At 44.2% G+C, this 20579-nt stretch overlaps 2 protein-coding genes across 7 annotated transcripts in view; both read right to left on the reverse strand.

Moving 5' to 3' along the window:
• Window positions 1-176: 176 nt before the first annotated feature.
• LOC310815523 (protein sel-1 homolog 3) lies at window positions 177-8595 on the reverse strand. Of its 2 annotated transcripts, XM_083685341.1 has the most exons (23): window positions 8391-8595; window positions 7784-8264; window positions 7511-7637; window positions 7032-7153; window positions 6635-6750; window positions 6249-6310; window positions 6025-6157; window positions 5795-5930; window positions 5557-5697; window positions 5064-5269; window positions 4685-4864; window positions 4226-4345; window positions 3840-3980; window positions 3514-3576; window positions 3208-3381; window positions 2826-2953; window positions 2628-2711; window positions 2215-2305; window positions 1996-2083; window positions 1789-1898; window positions 1465-1592; window positions 1263-1365; window positions 177-1019 (listed from the first exon to the last, which is right to left on the reverse strand). In XM_083685341.1, exons 1-23 carry the CDS (start codon window positions 8442-8444, stop codon window positions 927-929), a joined length of 3081 nt encoding a protein of 1026 aa, XP_083541467.1. In that variant the 5' UTR covers window positions 8445-8595; the 3' UTR covers window positions 177-926. The 2 variants fall into 2 exon arrangements, with proteins under 2 accessions (XP_083541467.1, XP_083541468.1); XM_083685342.1 differs by lacking the exons at window positions 177-1019; window positions 1263-1365; window positions 1465-1592 and having other exon boundaries at window positions 1839-1898; window positions 1996-2055.
• Window positions 8596-9063: 468 nt separating this feature from the next.
• The window catches only part of stim1a (stromal interaction molecule 1a), a 30693-nt gene continuing 19177 nt past the window's right edge, over window positions 9064-20579 (reverse strand). Inside the window, exons 8-14 of one of the 5 annotated variants that reach the window (XM_083684323.1) lie at window positions 18803-18980; window positions 16179-16346; window positions 15814-15914; window positions 15387-15619; window positions 13850-13930; window positions 12239-12653; window positions 9064-11738 (exon numbers count right to left, since the gene is read on the reverse strand). In XM_083684323.1, coding sequence (XP_083540449.1) covers window positions 11210-11738; window positions 12239-12653; window positions 13850-13930; window positions 15387-15619; window positions 15814-15914; window positions 16179-16346; window positions 18803-18980 — 1705 coding nt within the window. In that variant the 3' untranslated portion in view covers window positions 9064-11209. The remainder of the gene's footprint in view (window positions 11739-12238; window positions 12654-13849; window positions 13931-15386; window positions 15620-15813; window positions 15915-16178; window positions 16347-18802; window positions 18981-20579) is intronic. The other 4 variants (XM_083684320.1, XM_083684319.1, XM_083684321.1 and 1 more) reach the window with 4 other exon arrangements.

The following is a 20579-nucleotide window of genomic DNA, read 5'->3' on the forward strand; positions in this document are numbered from 1 at the left end:
AACTCCTGGGGCCTCAGCACACGGTCATTACCTTCAATGCCACCCTCGACCTCACATGGCCCCAGTCTTCCATGGGAGAGGGACTTTTCCATGCCCAGGGAAAAACATGCTGTTTCAGTCACTCCTGTGTATCATCATCTGTCCCATAACAGAGCATCAGGCAATAGAAATTCAAAAATGTGAAACATATTTAATCAGACAAGTCATTAAGAACAAATTCTAATTTACGTTTTTATGTTTGTTCCATCAAGATACACAGTTGTTTAAAACATTATTACACAGTACATTTGAATGACTTGCACAATGTAACAATAAAATATGGTCATGGTTGTCAGAATGGAGTATTTAAAGGAGTATGTAAAACATGCTGTCACTTATTCTATCACCAAAGGTTGAAACAATCCATGGTCCATGATGAAAGCAGCTATATTCTCAAGGCACAAGAGACAGTTGGTTGTGATGACTTCATTTAAACACCAGTTGCAGTAGTATAGAAAATAAACCTCTTCAATTAACATTATACTGTAAAACCATTCAAGGTAAACATTTAACACAAATAAATATGTCACATTAAATCAGTTTTTCTTTTAAATATCCAACAATAATGTTAGAGCTATAAGAATACAATCAGTGATAATGTACAGTACTCTACAGTAGGTGTTCTGTGATCTACATACAGACTGCAACTTGGAAGCCTAAAGAGAGAGTTCATGCTGTAATGCATTTCCACAGAACCATCGCTATTGTCTGCAGGGGCAAAAAGCCAGCAAGCAATTAACAAGCTCTGGCCATACTGTTAACAGATAGGGTTAGGGTTAGGGTTAGGGTTAGGGCTGTGTTGCTAAGGTTAGCAACAGGCCACACATCACTGATGACCCTAACTTGATTTTGTCCATTGTGCTGCTGGCCTGATCTGATCCCTGGGCCTAGTGATGAGACAAGCCACGCCCTCTGAACACCCCCAGGATGAGGAAGAGAATGGGTGGAGTTGCGACTGCCACGCCCACGGCACCAGAGAACTGAGGGGGATTGAGAGAACAGCCCAACATCACCACCCAGGAATGATACACCAAATACTGTACATTAATAAATTCGTCAATTAATATTCCAACCAGGGCGTTTTTTTATTCCTGGTTTTAAGGGGTCTTAGGTCAGGTCAGGTTTTTTTTTTTTAAGCGCTATGCAAAGAAAATGTGATTGATGAATTAATGTTGAAGTACATTCAAGTACTGTGTCTGTACACATTCAGACATCATACAGACCTTGATAGCAGCACTGTAGTCCTTCTGGAAAGATTGTACATATACGTTGAACAGGGCAAGGCTGCAGGGCAAGTAGGACTCTGTGCTGTCTGAGTCTCTGCACCTGTGAAAGATAACAGTATATGCAATCAGAGTTAGTCTCACAACAGTGTGTGTATAGAAATCCCATGTGTTGTGTTGTGGGGTTGTGTAAAGTTCACACCTGCGAAACAGTGTAGTCAGTTGTTCAGTGTGATCTGCCGTATACAGTTCTGGTAGACCCAGTTCAACCAGCACAGGTAATGGTAACCTCTGTTCCTCTTGAACAAGTACACCAAGACTGTACCATCCCTTTTGGAAAAGAGAGAAAAAACATACACGCATGCACACGCGCGCGCACACACACACACACACACACACACACACACACACACACACACACACACACATTAGGGCAGTGACAGTACAATGATTGAGTGCCAGTTATAACATTGTTTTAATGATATAGCGGGTCAAGGCTGTGTGACCTGTATGAGAGCTGCCATACCTGTGGGTCATTCCTTAGCGCCGCCTGTTTGTACATGTCTGCCGCTGAAACCACGTCTCTTTGCCTTTGCTCGTGGCCTTCGTAAAACAGGTCACCCATTCTGATCAGAGCTGGAGAGTACGGAGTGAATTAAATAGTGTTCACCTTACAAAAATACCATCAAAGAATCAATGTATGGACTGCTGATGACGAAGACAGTTAGTTCACCATAGGTTTCAGGATTCTGACTCTGAGTGGTGAGGTGGTAGTATCTCCTCATACACTGCGCTGCAAAAGTATGATTCAGGAAACCTCCCTATTGAAAAACAGTCAGTATGACTTGCAAAAAAACTAAAAATTAAGACACGATATAATCAATGCTTAATGCCTAAAAATGTGTCGGCTGATAATTAAGATTGTCCTTATCATTTCACCAATCCAACTCACATCGTTATGTTCACATAGGTATGCCACATTGAACTGGGCAGCTGCAAACCCTGCCTCAGCCGCCATCAGATAGTATACCAGAGCCAATAACCTGTTAAAGGCAAGACAAAATAGTCCCATACAATAACAATCACACATTAGCTTCAGGGGAGGCTGGTGGAGATAGAAATCGGTGGACAGGTTCATTGTAATGCATGGAATGGAATGAGGAATGGTATCATACTCTTTCCATTCCATGCATTACAATGAGCCCATCCTCCGATTTCTACCTCCACCAGCCTCCCCTGATTTGTATCATCTAGCCTGGTTGCCCCATATCTGTTGGTGCTGTTAGCCAACTCCACAGCACAGACAGATCTGGGGCGACCAGGCTAAGCATCATCGTAGGATGTTCTAATGGAAGAGATGGTTACCTGTCCCCTTTGAAATGCGATTCCAAAGCTTTCCTTAAGACCATTCCCAGGTATCCATTGTGTTCAGCCGCCCACTTAGCCCACCTGTGGTCAAAACAAAGAGAGGCTGGCAGACAGTCACAAACGAACATCGAACAGAACACTGAATAGTGGCAATGTTTTGAATATTAAAATGAACATGAGTTTTAAGTGGCTAACAATGTGGCATCTGAAGGCCATCTGCTGACATAGCCAGGGATCCCTGTGGTCCACACAGCAGCCAGCTGAATAGCAGCATCGATGTTTCCTCTCTGGGCAGAACTCAGGTAGTACTTATAGGCCGTGTACTGGGGAAAGAGGAAGCACCACTGGTTTATCACACACACACATCGATTGGATTAAGATCAGTGTGTATTGTAAGCATCACCGTACCTGATCTGCTGCGCTTGTGCATGCGTGCGCACGCACACACACACACACACACACACACACACACACACACACACACACACACACACACACACACACACACACACACACACATGACACACCCTCGTTAGAGACCACACACAGACTCCATTCAGAGTGGCCCTTACTGTACCTTGTCTGCAGCTTTCCCAGGGTAGAGGCCTTGGGAGTACATGACACCCAGATTCATGGCAGCATCTGGGCTCCCTTGGCTGTCAGCCTGTTCCCACAGGTCCACCGCCCGCTTATAGTCCTGCTCAAACTGCTCATAGTACCAGCCAAGGGCGTTGATCGCCGGCACAAAACCCTGTTGGACAGAATGTCATGGCAAGGCACCGTAGGCTTTGATGGCGTCATTGTACTACAACTGTAATGATGCATCATGTAAATATTTTTTAAATGTACAGTGGCATCATGTTTATTTTCACACATGCATTACCTTCTCCGCTGCCTTCTTCAGGAAAAAGACGGCCTTTGGGATGTCTTTCTTGACTCCTTGTCCCTTAAAATAAGTTAGGGTATTGTCATGAGAGGCTCAAGAGACATTCACTATCACAGAGTGATTTAGAGCACATATACATTTACCTCTCTAAATGGACCAGATCTGGATCGAAGACTATTTGAAATACGTGTTTGCCTGAGCTATTCCGTTGGTTCCATTGTGCCAGACAAACGTAATAGAGCGCAGCTAAGAATTTAAAATCATTTCAACTACTATTTGAACACAGGTCTACATTCCTCAGACTCAGTGTTGTAAACTCTGACCTGGAGCAGGACTATAGCATAGTCGTACATAGACACTGGATCCTCCAGTCGGATAGCCCCCCTCTCGTAGTGTCTCACAGCAGTCTGGATGTCTGGAGACACGCCCTGCTGGCCCCAGAACAGCATCCGACCTACAGCTTGCTGCAAGAGAGCAGTCAAACTATCACCAAGACTAAACTGTACAAAAACAACCACAACAACAACACATGACTATATGGCACATTACTCCCATGTTTTGGCATCCACAACCTTTTCAAGTCAATGATATATTTTCACTTTGAAGTTTAGAACATTAAGAAGTTGTTGAAGTTGCATGAAAAACAACTTTGAGATGCTTGATAGTGACACCCAAGGCAGAGATGGTTGACAGGTGTACTGTACTGTACCTCTGCATCTGCGGCTCCATTGCGAGCCTGGAGTTTTAACCAGTAGAAGAGATCATCATTCTCACTGGTCTGGAGACGCAGCACCTCCTCGTTGTTCAGGTATATAGACTCCACAAACTTCTACAACACAGAGATAAAAGACAACTCTGAGAAGGGGTTTATTCATATACTATACTCTACACATGTGATAGTTCACCTTTTAAGAACAGTTGATTTTTATAATAAAATGTATTTATTTTGTACAGTATATGTTGTACTGTATTTTTTATTTGTACACAAATTGGGCTGAGAGAGATGACTAACATAAATGTACATAAATGTACAGTGGCATCATCATGAAGTAATGAATGAATTAAAGTGTGCAGGGGAGGATAAGAAATCCTGATGGGCTAGTGAATGAACTTCCCCCTAAAAATACATACAATAGTAGAAGTAAAGGGCTTTGAATTGAGAGCCTACCTGTTGGGTGGAGGGGTTATGCTTGTCAAGGGATGTCTGCTTGGCTATGTTGGAGTAGTAGGCATAGGCCAGGTCAGGGTCTGGGGCCATGCCATGATCACCCAGGTAGTGCAGGTGCCCAAGACGCAGCAGCCCCAGTCTACTGTCTTTCTGGGCTGCCAGCAGGGACAACAACCACGCCTAGAAGGGAGAAGGCATAATGTGGTTACAGACTTGCCAAGATGCGCTCGCCCGTCTGACAACGAGGACCACAATGGAAATAGGTCTGTTGACTGTATTGTGTTTTTAACCTCAAGGATTTTAAAAGTGGGTATTGTTGATTTCGCCTTTCGCCTACAACTATGTATTTTCAAGTTCTAATTCAATAATTCAGCCTCACCTTGTTGGGCTGCATCTGGACCCCCAGCCCACTGCTGTAGAGTACTGATGCCAGGAGCAGAGCTCTGTTGTCCCCCAGGCAGCCAGCCTGCAGCAGGAGGGGCATCACTCGGGGGACTCCTCGAGGACTGCTCATCTGACCCATCTTACCAAGAAACCGGTGGTACAGGGCTCTGCCAACTGATGCCACACCAACATTTCTGCCACCTGTACAGAAATACAAAAAAGCATAGTTTGCCGTGAAGATATACACATTTAAAGAGATAGTTCACTCTAAAATCTAATTTCTGTGATTAACCACCTATGTTCACTCCAGCGTTAAGTCCATATCCATAGTTATTGAGCAACTTGCAGCAAACACATTTTCCAATATAATGGAAGCGGTATGTATATATATATATATATGACTTTTTTCCTAAATAATTATGTAAAGGTATGTCACTTTAAGAGGTTAAACTAGTTGCTGAGCACATATAAGGTTGACCATCTATTACCATTGTTGAAGGCCAATATTTCTGCCAGTCGTACAGCCTGTTTTCTTTGAGGGCCACTTATCGCTTCCCAGGGTTCACACTGTGGCATTGTAGGCAGGGACTCCTTTAAGATCCACTTATGATATACATCCATACAGCTCTCTGGAAAACAATAACGTCAATTCCCCTCCAGCTGTACTGCAGCACTGCAACAGAGTCACTCCTTTCACACCATCTAGTGGACATTACAAGTTATTACCAGACTTCTCTTTCACTTTGGCCCTCCGTAAATATACAGTCATTTTGGCTTGAAGCTCCAACTGAAAATCCTGACAGGATTGTAACCATCCAGTCAAATTAAGCAGCCTTATATGGTCTGGAACAAGGACTTCAGACTGTGGAAAACAAAGTGATTACAGGTGTAATAGGCTGTGTTCATTCATCTGTAAAATAGAGTTAGGTATGTATATTGATTGTACTGTATCTTACCGTGTTGACAGAAGGTATTCGGTTGCGATAGTACACCAAAGACCCATAGTAACCTTCAATTCCTCTTACAAATCGACTACCACCAACCACAAAATATCCATCCGTATCATCTAACTTTACAGAATGTCTGAACCTGTAAAACATCAATTCCACATTAATTGGTGGAGAGATGCTATAGTTATGTTATATTATGATGTTTGTAATCCTGTCATGTTAAGCCTTACACATGTTCTGCTGAGTAAACTGTATGTTGTTGCCCATCCAGGCACACCATGGTGACATCAACCTGAAATGCATTCAAAGACAGTGATTATTACTACTGCACTAACAACTACTTGGACGGGAAGTGTCCTTTCTCGGAAGTGTGCTGTCTAGGAATTATATCCTGCATCTGGAATTACTTCACGTGAGACAGACACCTGTAAAACTGCAACATTTGCAAGGTGAGTGTTTCGAGTAGCATTTCACAATTAAAAAACAATGCATCCCTACCTAAAATAGCTGAAATAAGACAAAATCACTATTCTACACACTCTTATCAATGCTGACAAGAAAGACCTATTCACTTAGCAGCATGGCCATATAGTGGAGAGCCTCTGTGGTTACTGACCGTTCTGCCACGTAGCTCCATCTGGATGTGGCACCACTGACCCAACAGCACCTTGAACTGGCTGAGGAAAGCAGAGGACACCCCATGTTCTCCATGCATCTGGATATGGAGCTGGCCTTGGGAGAGGGAGGGGGCCAACTTAGCATTTAGTCTGACATGCTGTATCTAATTGTAGATGCTAAGTGGGATCCTCAGGATTACCCTGCCCTTAACCCTACCATTAACCCATGCCTAACCCCTACCTTAACCATTTTCGATCTCATCTTTAACAGGGTGACCGTGACGTCAGAGTAGGGCGGTTCCAGGGATCCCAGTTAGTCTTTCCCCATATCCAATAGCTTAGTGAAACAATGTGTCTGATCATTTGAGAGGTGAAAATAAGAGGACATGACAGTACCTGAACTTGCCAGGAGTAATGTGGGTGAGGCATAGTCATTATGGGAATCTATATGGTGGAAGACTCCACAAAAGCGTTTCTGACAGGGCCGGGTCAGGAATATCCACATGGAAAACATACACCTGGCAACAAAGAAAAGTGTATCAAATCTCATCCCTCCACGTTTTACTGATGTCTCAGGCTCACATGTACACCAATCACACTACAGAGCTGGACTGAGCAGAACAGGGGAGGCTGGTAATGTATGGAATGGAACAAGGAATGGTATTTAATGGTATATGGTATATTTAATGGTCAAACACACGCGTTCTGCCTCTACCAGACTCCACTGAAGCAGAACCAAGCTGTACTGTGTTGTGCTGGCCTGGTTATACATCCACCATTGTTACTTTAACAGTGCTGCAACAGACAATGTGAAAATAATATATCCGGGTTTGGGTGGGCACTGTAGTGTGTAAAGCCCCCTACAGATGTCTCACCATGGGTAGGAGAGGGCATCAAGTCGTAGGTACTCCAGGACCTCACTGCCATAGCCATTCAACACCTTGGTGATGCCAAAGTTCTCTCCAGTTGAGGCATACATCGAGGAGAGCAAATGCACCGTCTCTGAATGAGAAATTACGTGTCAAGGAAATAATTGCAGGGTCTTGTATGACGTTTGTAACAGACAGGACTATGGTAAGATTGGCATACACCTAACTGTAGATCATTTTCCACTGAAAATGAATCACTGACTTAATGATCCAAGTTACCTTGCTCCACTGGGCATTGTGTGGTAGTAGTTCTGCGGGACAGCCAGAGGATGTGTGTGCCCCAGCCAGGGCAGAGTTGATGCTGCTTCAGGGGGCGACTGAGAGGGGGTGTGGGCTGCAGGGTGACCACGTCTTGAGCCAGGACAGACCTGTATCTGTGATCAGATCCATCCTCCTCTATGACCATAACACGCAGCATGCCACTGAGCACCCACTGAGAGTCAGGCACTGTCCAATCAGGCTGGTACACCAGCCAGTCAGGGAGGCTCAGTATGAGAGTCCTTACCCGGAGGGAGCCCGGCTCACAGCTCCAGTGTCTTTGGAAAACTGTGGAGCTCAATCCAGTGTCAAAGGACACTAGGCACTCCAGCTGCACCAGTGCAGGTTTAGCACAAGAGTACATCACTTTCAGGGAGTACCCAGACACAGGCTCATCTGGAGAGTTCAGAAATATCACCTTGTTGTCTAAGCCTGAAACCATCTGCGTTTGATGGGGAGAAGAAACGTGAGTAAAATGTGTGCTCACTACAGTGTTAGTAAATATATAAATACATCGAAATCAAAATGATAGTGTTTGCATTTGACAGATCTTGAATGCTTTACGTACCTGTAAAATGAGGTGAAACAGCAAAAGACACTGTTCCAACCTATGGTTGTTCATGGTCCAAGTGAGTTATTTAATTTGTATAACTTGTTCAATAAAAAGTTAACCTTGTCATCCTGAGGAAAATTAAAAGTGGTTGAAATGTAAAATAGGATACTAATAATAAAATCGACAGCGATTATGTTAAAGTCCGTCGCTTTCTCTCGCATGTCCTTTTCACTGGATGGACCCGAGATAATGTTTCAATAACATAAACCCGGACTAATATCCTGCTTTGTCCACAAGTGAGTAGGCGCAAAGGTAAATATTGAAAGGGAAGAAGCCGCACCTGTTCAGGTGGAGCGTTGTAGGCTGCATTCCAAAACCACATCATTAGTACGAAAGGTAAAGGAAAATGTAGGAGAATTGGGACGCAAGCCATTTCCCACGCCATCTGTTATGTAGATCTACGGTATAACTATGGTATAAACTTTGCCTCAATTCCAATTGATTAAGAATGATGAGGAACATGATTGTATTATGTGCTTGTCCAAGCATTTGGTGAGTTCCCAAACTTGGGAGTCGGGACCCACTGATTTCAAATGTGGGTCCCCTGAGAAGATCTGTACCTCCATGAATTGACAAAAAGGACACACAAATGTTTTTATTTTGTATGAAGACAAACAATGCCTGTGTATTGAACCTGTAGTCTTTTTCAGTGTTTTAGGGTTAAAATCCACCGAATCCAAAGCATATTTTAGGCGATTAGAATACACGTAGACGTCATTATTATGTGTTGGCATAGCCCACAATCAAGTTGTTGCGGTCGGATAAACAATGCCTAGTAGTCTTTCATTCAAAATAGTTTATTGCTATCATGCAGGAGTGCCATAAAAGTCTAACGTCACAGAAGATGCAAAAATGTTATTTTTTTCTCTGTACAAATATACGTGTTCATAAATAGAAGCTCAAAAGGAGAAGTAGGGAGGGAAAAGTGGGGTGGAGAGAGTCCAGATGGTCCAGTTGATCCCATCCCCTGCCCAATAGAGGTGTTACAGTAGTTGACATGCAACAATACAACGCAGTGCACTATACTGGGAGCGGAAAGACTGACACACATACTCACACACACGCACACGCACACACACTCACTTACATAACTAGCATAATCCATTTACAGCTTTATCGTGCAAAATAGGTACAAATGACAGTTGTTTAAAAAGTACCAATAGGAAGTTTGTGTTTTGAACTGATCGATGAAATAATTATTTTAAAACATTTAGATACATTGTTTTCACCCATACCCTCTCTCACACTGTGAGGCATATCATATAGGGGGGTGGTGGTGTATTTTGCAGCACTGCTTTGGTTGTTCCACAGATTCAGGAGCACATCAGGCTTACAACTGACGTACTGTAATTGGGGGGGGGAAAGGTCTTCTTCGGCTGTCCTTCAGCTGAACTCTTTTTCTGCTAAGAGTGTACCAAAATGCACAGTGCCATCCTGTTCTAGCCCATTTGTGCTCTCACAAAACCATTAATACAGATAAGTGAGTTTGCTATGGTGACCTGTAGACACCATTCTTCTTGTTCATGGTAATGTGTGCTTGTCATTGTATCTGTGTAATGTGGGTGTGTTATGGTACTCTAGAAACACCACAACACCTAAATGCTTTGGAGAAGTCTACACCACCTTCGAAAATCCTAGTTGAATTTTGGGGGAGTCCGACATGCCATATTGTTAACCTTTTTGTTGGAAGTATCTAGATACAAAGTGAAGAGAAGGCAGTGCAGTTATGTCATGCTAAAGCTGCCTCAAAGTTACAATATACAGTACATACACTGTAATACTGTACAATATGTCAGAATCAAGGCCTCTGACCTGCATCTTTGGTTTGGCACTTAAATGATTAGCATGGCCTCCCAAATCACTCATAATTATGTACTCTAGACGTTGATATGCAATCAAGTATCTATTGATATATTTGGCTGTTTAAAATGTATATTTATTGTAATAAAGGAAACTTCCATCAATCAGGGCCAATCATAATATACAGCAAAAAAGACCTTTTTCTTGTTAGCACAGGTTACTTTTTTGTTGCAAGTGTTCACTTCAACCCAAGAAGACTCACCATCCCATGACAATGTTTGCCTTTTTGTGTGTGCACTGTATGTGCTCATACCGTATTTGTATTGGTGGGTGTTGCAATGCCTGCAGGTGTCCTGGAAGAGTCCTGCCAATGTGACGAGATTTTGGATAAGCACAACTGACCCAGGGAGGTTTTACTAGTATTGTTCAGCCCTTTTCAGCCTCCCCCCTCCACCACACTGACTACCACAAGGCCTCAATGTCCATCTGGCACCATAACCTTAGTTAGAAACACATAACAAGGAGTTGGTTGGACGAGTCATGAAAAGAAAGGGCAGAGTTTTAAGTGTTGTATAAGCAGAATAGAGACAAGAACCAAGCAAACACCTAAGAGCATTCAAATATCACTCAAACAAAGGTGAAGACATGCAAACTGATACAGACTGAAGTAAAACAAAGAGATCCACCCAGGAGATATTATTTCCCTTTGAGAGACTGGCACCTTTTCCTGCAGAATAAATAGTGCTTTACATTCCAACATACAATCCCACCCATTCCTCACATATTCATCATTAACCCCCCCCCCAAAAAAAGATATATTATATAATAGAATAGCTGGTTGCTCCCACAGTTCTTCTGAGAAAGTACCTACAAAACCATGTAAAAGCAACAACTTATTTTTCTTCTTCCAAAAAACAAAACAAAATAAGATACAGTCTAACAGGTTTGACAACTCTAGTAGTTCATAGCCCTTATTATTTCTTCTGTTTTTTGAAGATCTTGAAGGTGTGTTTCTTGCGACTTGCCGCGGAGTCAGTGTCTTCACCTGTGGATCCGCTGTCTTCCTCCAGGGGGCTCTTCTTGGAGGAGAGCTGGGGAATGCGGGTGCTGACTTTGGCCACCCCTGCAGCCCCCGGCTGCCCACCCGTGGGTGAGGGTGTGTCGGGGTCAGTGGAGTTGGGGCTGAGGGAGCGGGAGGACTCAGACATGGACAGGCTGATAGGGCCACTGTTGATCTCTCCCAGGCTGGCTGACTTCTCTATACCATAGACTTTCTTCATCAGTATGGGGCTGTCAGGGGTTGCATCCGCCCCAGCCTCTTTTACGCGGTTTCCTCCGTTGGGGGTGAGGGCATGCAGGGCGGCGGGGTCGTCTGCCCGGGCTGGGGGGCCATGCAGGAGGGAGGTGGGCTTGACTGGGTGGATCTTGGAGCTGTAGGCGGACAGGCGATCACCAACCTGGGAGAGGGACAGGGAGGAGTCTGAGTCGGAGCGATTCAGGTCCCTGTGGCGGAAGAAAAAAGGAAAGTCAGTGGAGGAAGAGTGGGAGGAGGAAGACTGAATAGGTGATCAAAGCTGAAAGATGGCATGCTGGGGATTATCTATCCTATTCCTGCACAGCCAAGGACAGTTGGGCACAGCCCGGACACTGAGGCTCCACGCTGGTTAGTAGTACTGCAGGCAGAAGGGGGGCTGGGGCAGAGGCAGGGAGGATTTCAGGAAAACACAAAGGGGGTTGGGAGTGGAGCAAAAATATGAAAGGATGAAAATGGCGGAATGAATCAAATCAAAATGTAATGAGGCAAACAAAATATATATGATAGATGATGAGTGAAAAATGGGCGTGTGATAGTCCAATGGAACAAAACGATAATGACATATTTGTGGGTGAAAGCATTACAACCATAAACAAAACTAAATAAAAAAATAAAAAAATATGGGGGGGGGGGGGGGGAGGCCCACACACATGCGTTGCATGTGGAGAGGAGAGAGCGGGAGGGGTACCCGAAGCTGCCGCTACGCCAGGAGTGTGCTTTGGTGACATCTGAAGGAGAGGGGAAGTCTGGGATGGTATCCATGGGCTGGAAATAAGAGGAGTGATAGAAATGGGAGGAATGAGGGGCAGAGGAGGAAGACGAGGAGCCGTGGGAGGACAGGGGCAGAGGAGGAGGAAGAGGGTGGGAGGACGCGCAGATAATAGAGGGGTGCGAGACAGCCGAGGAGATTGAAGGCAGATGGATAGAGTCCAACTGTCCGAAGGATTGGCTGCGGGACTGTCTCAGGGTGGCTCTAGGCCTGGACTGGTAGGAGGTGCCCTCTCCCTGCTGCCCTGCCAACATACAGCTCTCTACCAACCTCTGAGAGCCCATCGCCAGCTGGGGGTCAATGTGGCGTTGGCGCAGGGACATCATACTGGGAGCTGTGGGTACAGATACAAAATAACATCAGTCAACTGATCAAAGGTAATAGAGAATACAAAAGGTCATTGGAAAGACTATAGGAATTAGACTGGGAAGGCACTAGCAGAAGACTCAGGTGTGGAGTCAGAAGCAGTGACAAGTGTTAGGAAAGTGGGTAAACGCTGGAGAAGATGACAAACATAAACCACTAAAATCCACAAAATTTCATAAAAAGGTGGGTAAACACTATTTATCATCAAGGGAAGGTGCGAAAATTGTGTTCACGTGTGTTTACCTTTCACTACATCTCTAGCCAGTATGGCCAGTATCTGGATGTCTTGTACCCATTACATATCCAATTACAAAAAGATGGGTGCAAAGAACTAGAAACCAAAACAGGACATCTAAAGGACAGTATTCTGTTTGTTTGAGCAGTTAACTATCATTGTTTAGTTGTGAGAAAGACACATAATTCATAGAAGACATTTGAGTGAATGATTCCAGTCTGAGCACCTCTTAGCTACTGTAAGACTATGCCGTAACATTAAAGAACGAATCAATAAAACAAGAGGAGAACAAGAGGGGTGGCACTGCCTTCGCTAAACACTCTGTAGGCAACATTTGACTTGTGTCGGGAAAGATCTTTTGCAGGGAGGGACAACGGAAAACACTTGACATCTTTAGTCTACACCTACCCTTCCCTCGTCATTGTGAAATAACAATAACCTTTTCCTTTTAAATCAGGCCGTGTCTATATGCTGAGAGACATTGGAATGGTAAACTACTTAGTCACGTGTGAAAGAGTGCTGGGTAGATGAAGAAGAGGGGGATCAGTCTGATCAGGATATATGGATGTAGCATGGAGAGCTAGTTTCTCTTTCAGCTGTGTCATCTCCAGGCCCCACACAGTGTTATGTGCTTTGTGAGGCTTTGACAGCGTGTGACTTAAGGAGATCAAGGTCCTGTCCAGAACCAACTCTTACCACTACCCAGTAGACACTTGTGTAGACCTGAGAGGATTGGATAGGCATACTGTGATCTAGATAGTAGCTCCATTTTAGTCTCTGATTCGCTTGCCATCTTGCTTAGTTTATACTTATCGAATCCTTTCAGATCTTATCAAGTGTCTAGGGAGTAGGGTCTAGGGGATTCTGGACACGGCCAAAGAGATGAGGGATGCCGGGTTCGGGACGGGGGGCATAAGTTATAGGCCAACCGGAGTATTTCCGCAGGGACTGGCAGTCCGAACCAATGGACCAGAGATCACTCGCTCGACGGTCCAAAAGCCAGGTTGCATCTGAAGTTGGGCCGTGACACGTACGGCAGCGGGGGTCAAAGACCAAAGAGGTGATGGAGGAAGAGAGGGGGAGTGAGGGAGAGGGTGCATTAATATGGATTAAATAGGAGGACTTACTCAAGACACTGCAGAGGCAGACGTTCTGCAGCACTAGTGTTCCCTGAGGATAGTCAAGCCTTCTCTTTGTGGGCTCCATTTTGCTTGAGCAAAACAGTGCTGAACAGTGCAAATAACTAACAACTCCTAAAAATAGGTATGCGCTACCAAACACTTTTGTGGGAATGGGGTGCTGGTCTTGGTAAGTGCTGCAAGAACTGAGCCTTCCAACAAAGGGAAGAAAACTATAGTGACATACAGTTCATTTTTGGATGTAGCGGTCTTCTTCCCTTTTTTGAAAGGGTGAGCACTTTAATTGTCATTGTACCTTGTCTTTAACAATGTTTTTGAGAAAACAGTGAGTATTCAACTGATGTACAACTTTGATCACTTCTTGGGACTGTTTTGCTCAAGCAAAATGCGGCCCTATGACTTACCAAATTCAAATTCACCTGCATAGAATGTTTTACTTGATATGTTAACAATGATGCTCTCCTCAATATTTTGTAATGAAAATAACCAATCTAGGCTACCACAAGACAAGACTAAAAACACATTAAAAGGTCTACAGGGGACACATCTGTTTAAATTGTATTTCACTTGTGTGTGTGTGTGTGTGTGTGTGTGTGTGTGTGTGTGTGTGTGTGTGTCTCCCTACCATATGTACCAGCTCTTTGACCTATAGTATCAGCAAATTTCTATAGCCATACTAAGAGACAACTGCTAATAATACATCCGCACAAAGTTTTGGTGTTATTCAAGTATGTATTTCTTTAAAAGTTCAATTTCCACAGCATGGGATATCAACATTGTGCACACGTTTCTCCATCCCCAAGTGAAACCTTGTAATGAAGCACCACTAATATTCAAAATGGTACAAAAAAAATACCCAAATCAACTGAAATACGTACAAAAAAGAAACATGTAAAATGTCAATTAATATAATACAGATTTGAAACACAACACTGAACACTCATTCTCAATCACAGACAAAAAAACCTGAATCCCTTCACCGACAGGGCAAAAATTCTGAGAATAATATGAACTTTAGGCTGATTTATGCCCCAAAACAGCATCCTGTTAAGAAGCGGACTGTCCACTTTCAGGTTTGCATTTATAGTTGTTTATGCTTGTGCAGAGATCTACGTATGTGCAGACATCTACGTAGTGTATTTTCAGAGATTTCACAGACTAGCCTCAGCAGACCTCTGCAATTATGCGATAGCAGACGTACAGAAAGTATAAAACGACCTTTAATGAAACTCATGTGAGCTGATTTTTGGATTTTCCTAGGATTTTCCTTTGGATTTTCTTTTGTTAGACCCCATTGTAAGGCCGACAGATTCGGACGAGTCCTTACATTGCAGAGTTCCGGGCGACATGATGTCTTCGTCCATATCATCCATGTCGTCAGACATGATGAAGTGCTGGGGGGTGGCACGGCCGCCCATTAAGCTTGGGTCAAGGTTCAGGGCTGAGGCTAGTGAGGGCAGGCCAGGGTTGTTGACGATAGTGAAGCCTGTCAGCATCTCTATCTGCTGCCAGCGATGCAGCCTTTCCCTCAGCGCAGCGGTCACCTCACCCAGGGCTTGTCTGTATGGGGGATAAGAGATATAAGAGATTTATTTTAAAACTCTCCAAGAGAGACCCAGGCTAAAATAGCAGCCAAGGGGAAATATCTTAATGTACAATATACATAGATGTTTTGTAGAATGACATACATTCACTTTTAGAGCACTTTACCTGAGCTAGATCACAACAACATGTTCATTTAAACAAATGCTCACTTTGCAGTCAGGATTTTATGATCCACATCATCCAGGGAGGAGCTGTGCGCAACGTGGAAGGTGCCAAAGAGGGTATTCCTCTTCTTCTTTATCTTCTCTGCCTGTGGTTACAAGACGCAACATTAGTCCCAGGTTCTGCCACGCAACTATCCTGCCTTCTCTCATACAGTGGTTTCTCTACCCTTCACACAGATGTAAAAGCATGGGACTGGCTGAAGAGAGTTTCCACTCTCTTCCTTACACCAGTCCAGTCCTTTTAAATCCATGAGGGAAAGTATACACTATGAGAGTGCACACTTCGAGAAAAAGGTGGAGAATCAGGCTGGAGTCCATGTGTGTGTTCCAATGGTGAAGGGCCTGCGTACCCCTTCTTTGGCCACCAGGAGCTGGCGCTCTGCGTTTTGCTTCTTGATGTTGTAGTACTGCACCTCCACCTCATGGGTGAGCTGTAGCCACTTCTGGAGAGATTCTGGGGGCGACCAACTGCACCGAGACTCCAGCTCCTTCTCTGCCTTCTTCAGAGCCATTCGCACCTGCAGAACACACAGGATCAAGAGAACATACAGTGCCCTGCGTAAGTAATGGGAGAGTGAAGCGTTGTTTTCTTCTTTTGGCTCTACACTCCAAAAGTTTGGATTTCAAAACAAACAAAGGACACAAGTCAACATAAAAACACAAAAAATCCTTTTTTTTATGGAAGGCAGTGAAAGGACAGGCTGAGGTCTACTTATGAAGGGACAAACTCCAAACACAATGTTTCGCACAAGTGTGTCATTCCCACACTCACTACTCTCAGGACAATATGTAAAGGACGACTGAGAGAGGGATAAACATGTGATCTCATTGGCTTGTGAAAGCTAAAGCACTCTTTGTCCGCCTAGAGAACCTCATTAAGAGCTGCGATCTCATTGGCTTGTTAAAAGTAAAGCATTCTTTGTCCACTGAGACAACCAGCAAATTAGCCTAGAGACAAGAAGGATTTGTCAGGATTGGCCCTGTGTACCCAAACTCTCATTGTGGCTTCCTAACTGATCTAGCTTCAACTCCACTGGGATCTGAGAACAGGAAAACTGGCTTCCGCTGAAACCCTCTAAAAGATACAGTGACTGTTCTAAATTCCCAAAAGAACTAGGTCACAGTTTGGGTAGTGCAAGGGACCCTGAAGTCAAGACCTATTAATGTAATTGTTAAGTATTAAATGTTAAATGTTTAGTATTTGGTCGACAATCCTTTGCATGCAATAACTGCCTGAACTCTGCGACCCGTTGACCCCACCAGATGGTGGATATCTTCTCAAGTGATGCTCTGCCAGGCCTGTACTGCGGCCATCTTCAGTTATTGTTTGTTTTGAGGTATTTTTTACTAAAATCATATCAGGAAATGAAATGCATTCGATTTAAATCTGAAGATTTACTTCGCCAGTCAAGACCTTTCCACTTTTTGGCCCTGAAAAACTCCCTTGTTGCTATGGCAGTATGTTTGGGGTCATTGTCTTACTGTATGATGCGTAATCCAATGAATTTGGAGGCATTTGCTTGCACTTGAGCAGACAAGATGTTTATATACACTGCAGAATACATTCTGCTGCTGCCATCAGCAGTTACAATCGTCAATTAAGACAAGTTAGCAAGTTCTAGTGGCAGCTATAAATGCCCAACCCTAACACCCAATGCACCATGTTTCACAGATAAGGTGGTATGCTGTAAATCTTGGGTCGATCCTTTTTGCCCCAAACTTTCCTCTTGCAATCACTCTGGTACATGATAATATCTAATCTGTCCACAAGACCTTTTTTCAGACCTCTGCAGGCTTTTAGGTACTTTTTAGCGAACTATAACCTGACCATCCCTTTTGAGGATAACTAGTGGTTTGCACCTTGCAGTGAAGCGTCTGCAGTTTGACTGGTGACGTATTATACGGATGGTAGTCTCTGACACATTCATGCCTACCTCCTGGAGAATGTTTCTAATCTGAGGGATAGTTGTTGTGTTTTTTCTTAATTATTGAGCATTCACTGTGGAAGTCTTCCTTGGCCTACCAGCCTGTTTGCGATTGCTGAGCTCATAATGGCTTCTTTGACTTTCATTGACACGTCTTTGGTTCTCATGTTGACAGACACCAATAGCAGACTCCAAAGGCAAATGCAAAGCCTATAAATCAATACTAGACATTGACAGCTCTCTTACTAAAAATGGACAACTCTCTCTTTAAAAAATGCTTCACTGTCCCATTACTTACGCAGGGAACTGTATATAGCAATCTGAACAGAATTTCCATTACGAATGATCTCTTGGGTCCTACCGTGTTAAAATGGAACAAGAATGTTCATATAGTCTTAGATGTTCCCAAATTTAACACAAACAATGCCCTTTGGAGGAATGTGTTTTTTTGTTTTACATTAATCAGGCAATTGTATCCTGAATGGTCAAAACCACATTTCTCTTCAATCCCACATGGAATACCCCCCAGAAAATGTGATTAACAACACTCTAAAGATGATCCATTTAAACACCTCACTTGCATCACAGGATGATGGGAAGGACCCATCTCAGGTCTACAGTTTCCACCACAGTCTCTCTGTGGTCACGTCTTCAGTATTGAAAATCTGATAAACAGAATGACTCTTGCTTCCCCCAGCAGACTGAGGAGTGTTCTCAAGAGATCCTTGTGATAGTTGTTGAATGATAAGGGAGAACAGTACGTGAGCCCCTGCTTGTCTGTGTGGGCTGACCCCTGCTTCTTTTCCTTTCAACTCCCAAATGGGCAAAGAGCTGAGTGGGAGTATTCATACTGATACCATTCTGAATATGACAAATCTGTAGCACTGCTTCTGCTGAATGTATACTGTAGTGGTAAAGGCTGCTTCCGCAATGTGTCTTTACTATGCTACAGGTCCTGCTGACTATCTCCTCTGCTTTGCTTTTCCTAAATCATGGCACCAGCACCTTCTCTCCCTCCCTCCCTCGGATGACACTGTACAGTGCTTTACCTGATCCAGCTCTTCCTCTGCGTATTTCTGTCGGCTCAGCTCGTTCTCGGTGCCCTCACGCAGCCCCTTGAGCCGCTGGGCCTCCTGCTTGGCACAGTTGATCTCATCCCTCAGCTTCTGCTCCAGATTCACCTTCTCCACCTCCACCGTACGATGCTCTTCCTGTGCTATCTGCAACCTGAGGAGGAGGGAGGGGAGGAGGGAGAGAGAAGGAGAGAGAGATAGAAAGATCAGATACGGAAAGGTATGGATGTAACACTAAATTGCCAAACAATAGAACTGTCTGTGTCTTTTACGAGATACCAGTGACTGGCATGGTGACATGTCATCCAACTATCTGTCCTTGGTGCTCCAGGCTATAAAGACACTGACCACTACTAAAGGCCCAGAAAGGAGTCCACCACTGGAGAGGTATTTCCCTCCACCACCCTCTGATTTACGTGGTTGGTTTTACAAGCAGGGTCTAGTTTCATATGCTATAAGTAAACTCCAGCAGTTGTCTTGTAAGCTCGGTAATTTCTACATGAAGACATTTAATGTTGACTTCTGAGTGGGCTAGCCTATACCATGCGAATTTCAGGAATTGCCATGCTTTGACATCCCAAAACACATGGAACGTGAAATGGACCCATTAACAGAAAAGGCTTTGACATTAGATTAGATGCAACTTTATGCAGCATTAAGCAGAATAAAAGCATCAGAGAGCACAAACAACTAATCAAGAACAATACATTACAAAATTGCAGCTAGTTCTGTGGAAATTTGGCCAAAAACCTGGCCTAAAAACCCTGCCTATAAGTATGTGAGTGAGTCTGTATTATAAGCAGAGATGTAGTGGTTATGAGGAAAATGAGGGGCTTGTATCGACGCTTAGCGGCCGGAAACAATGGCTAATGTGTTTTGAGCAAAGGTTACTGGACAGCTGCCAGAGCACTCAGAGTAGACTGACGTCAGGCAGACTCCAGAACTGTATGCCCTTTATGGAGGTGCTCTTCTGGCACAGCTGTATCATCAAAGACATTTGGTCTCTAGTCCCTAGGCTCAGACATTACTAGAAAAATCCCAACAAGGACCCCGTTTGTAGGGGTAGGGGCTGGGTTGGTCATCTGTGAGCTGCTGATCGTCAAACTACCCTGGCAGTCGGTCACAAGAGTGAAAAAACAAAAGAGGGTCCTGGGAGAGTTAGGACTGACACGCTTGTCCAGATGCAGTCCATAGTGATACTGCTAACACCTACAGTCAGCTGGGGCTGTTGTTATGAGATCACAATATCTGTTTCAGATGATTAATGTTTGGTGAGAACAGCATTCACGTCATAATGGTAGTCGTGTGGAAAGCTTCGACTCATTCCATATATGAAACATGAACGAATGAAGTATCTTCCAGCAAGAACTCTAGGAACTCCAAAAGGAATTATCAGCCAGGTTTCAGGGAGTGAGAGCTGCGGTAGAGTAAACAAGAAGAAGCAGGAGTAATGCCGTTCTCAACCACCAGGAAGCAGCCTAATCCTCACCAAAGCCATGAAGACATGGTAAAGCTAGTGGAGGTGGCAGAGCAGAGCGGGCAGACAGAGGCCCAGTGAAAGGTGATCCGGAGGGGGCTGCGGGTGGAAAATGTGGGCAGTGGACCCTCCTGCTAATGCTTTCCACCCTGACTTCTGCCATTCACTAGCCAGGGCTTCCAACAGCACTGAGAGGGAAGCACTGCGCTGCAATGAGACAGGCCCAATGCAGACTGACTCTCAGTCCCACTGCACTGCAGGGTCCAACAAAGGACT

Source organism: Argentina silus (genome assembly GCF_951799395.1).
Source record: "Argentina silus genome assembly, chromosome: 14".
NCBI classification, from domain to species: Eukaryota; Metazoa; Chordata; class Actinopteri; order Argentiniformes; family Argentinidae; genus Argentina; species Argentina silus.

Excerpts from the sequence above, each read along its gene's own strand:
- LOC310815523 (XM_083685341.1), bottom strand. The coding sequence starts at position 8,444 with ATGAACAACCATAGGTTGGAACAGTGTCTTTTGCTGTTTCACCTCATT. Across the intron at positions 2,712-2,825 it reads TGGCCTTCAGATGCCACATT|GTGGGCTAAGTGGGCGGCTG; the intron begins GTTAGCCACTTA and ends TTTTGACCACAG. Across the intron at positions 1,899-1,995 it reads TCAGAATCCTGAAACCTATG|CTCTGATCAGAATGGGTGAC; the intron begins GTGAACTAACTG and ends CGTACTCTCCAG.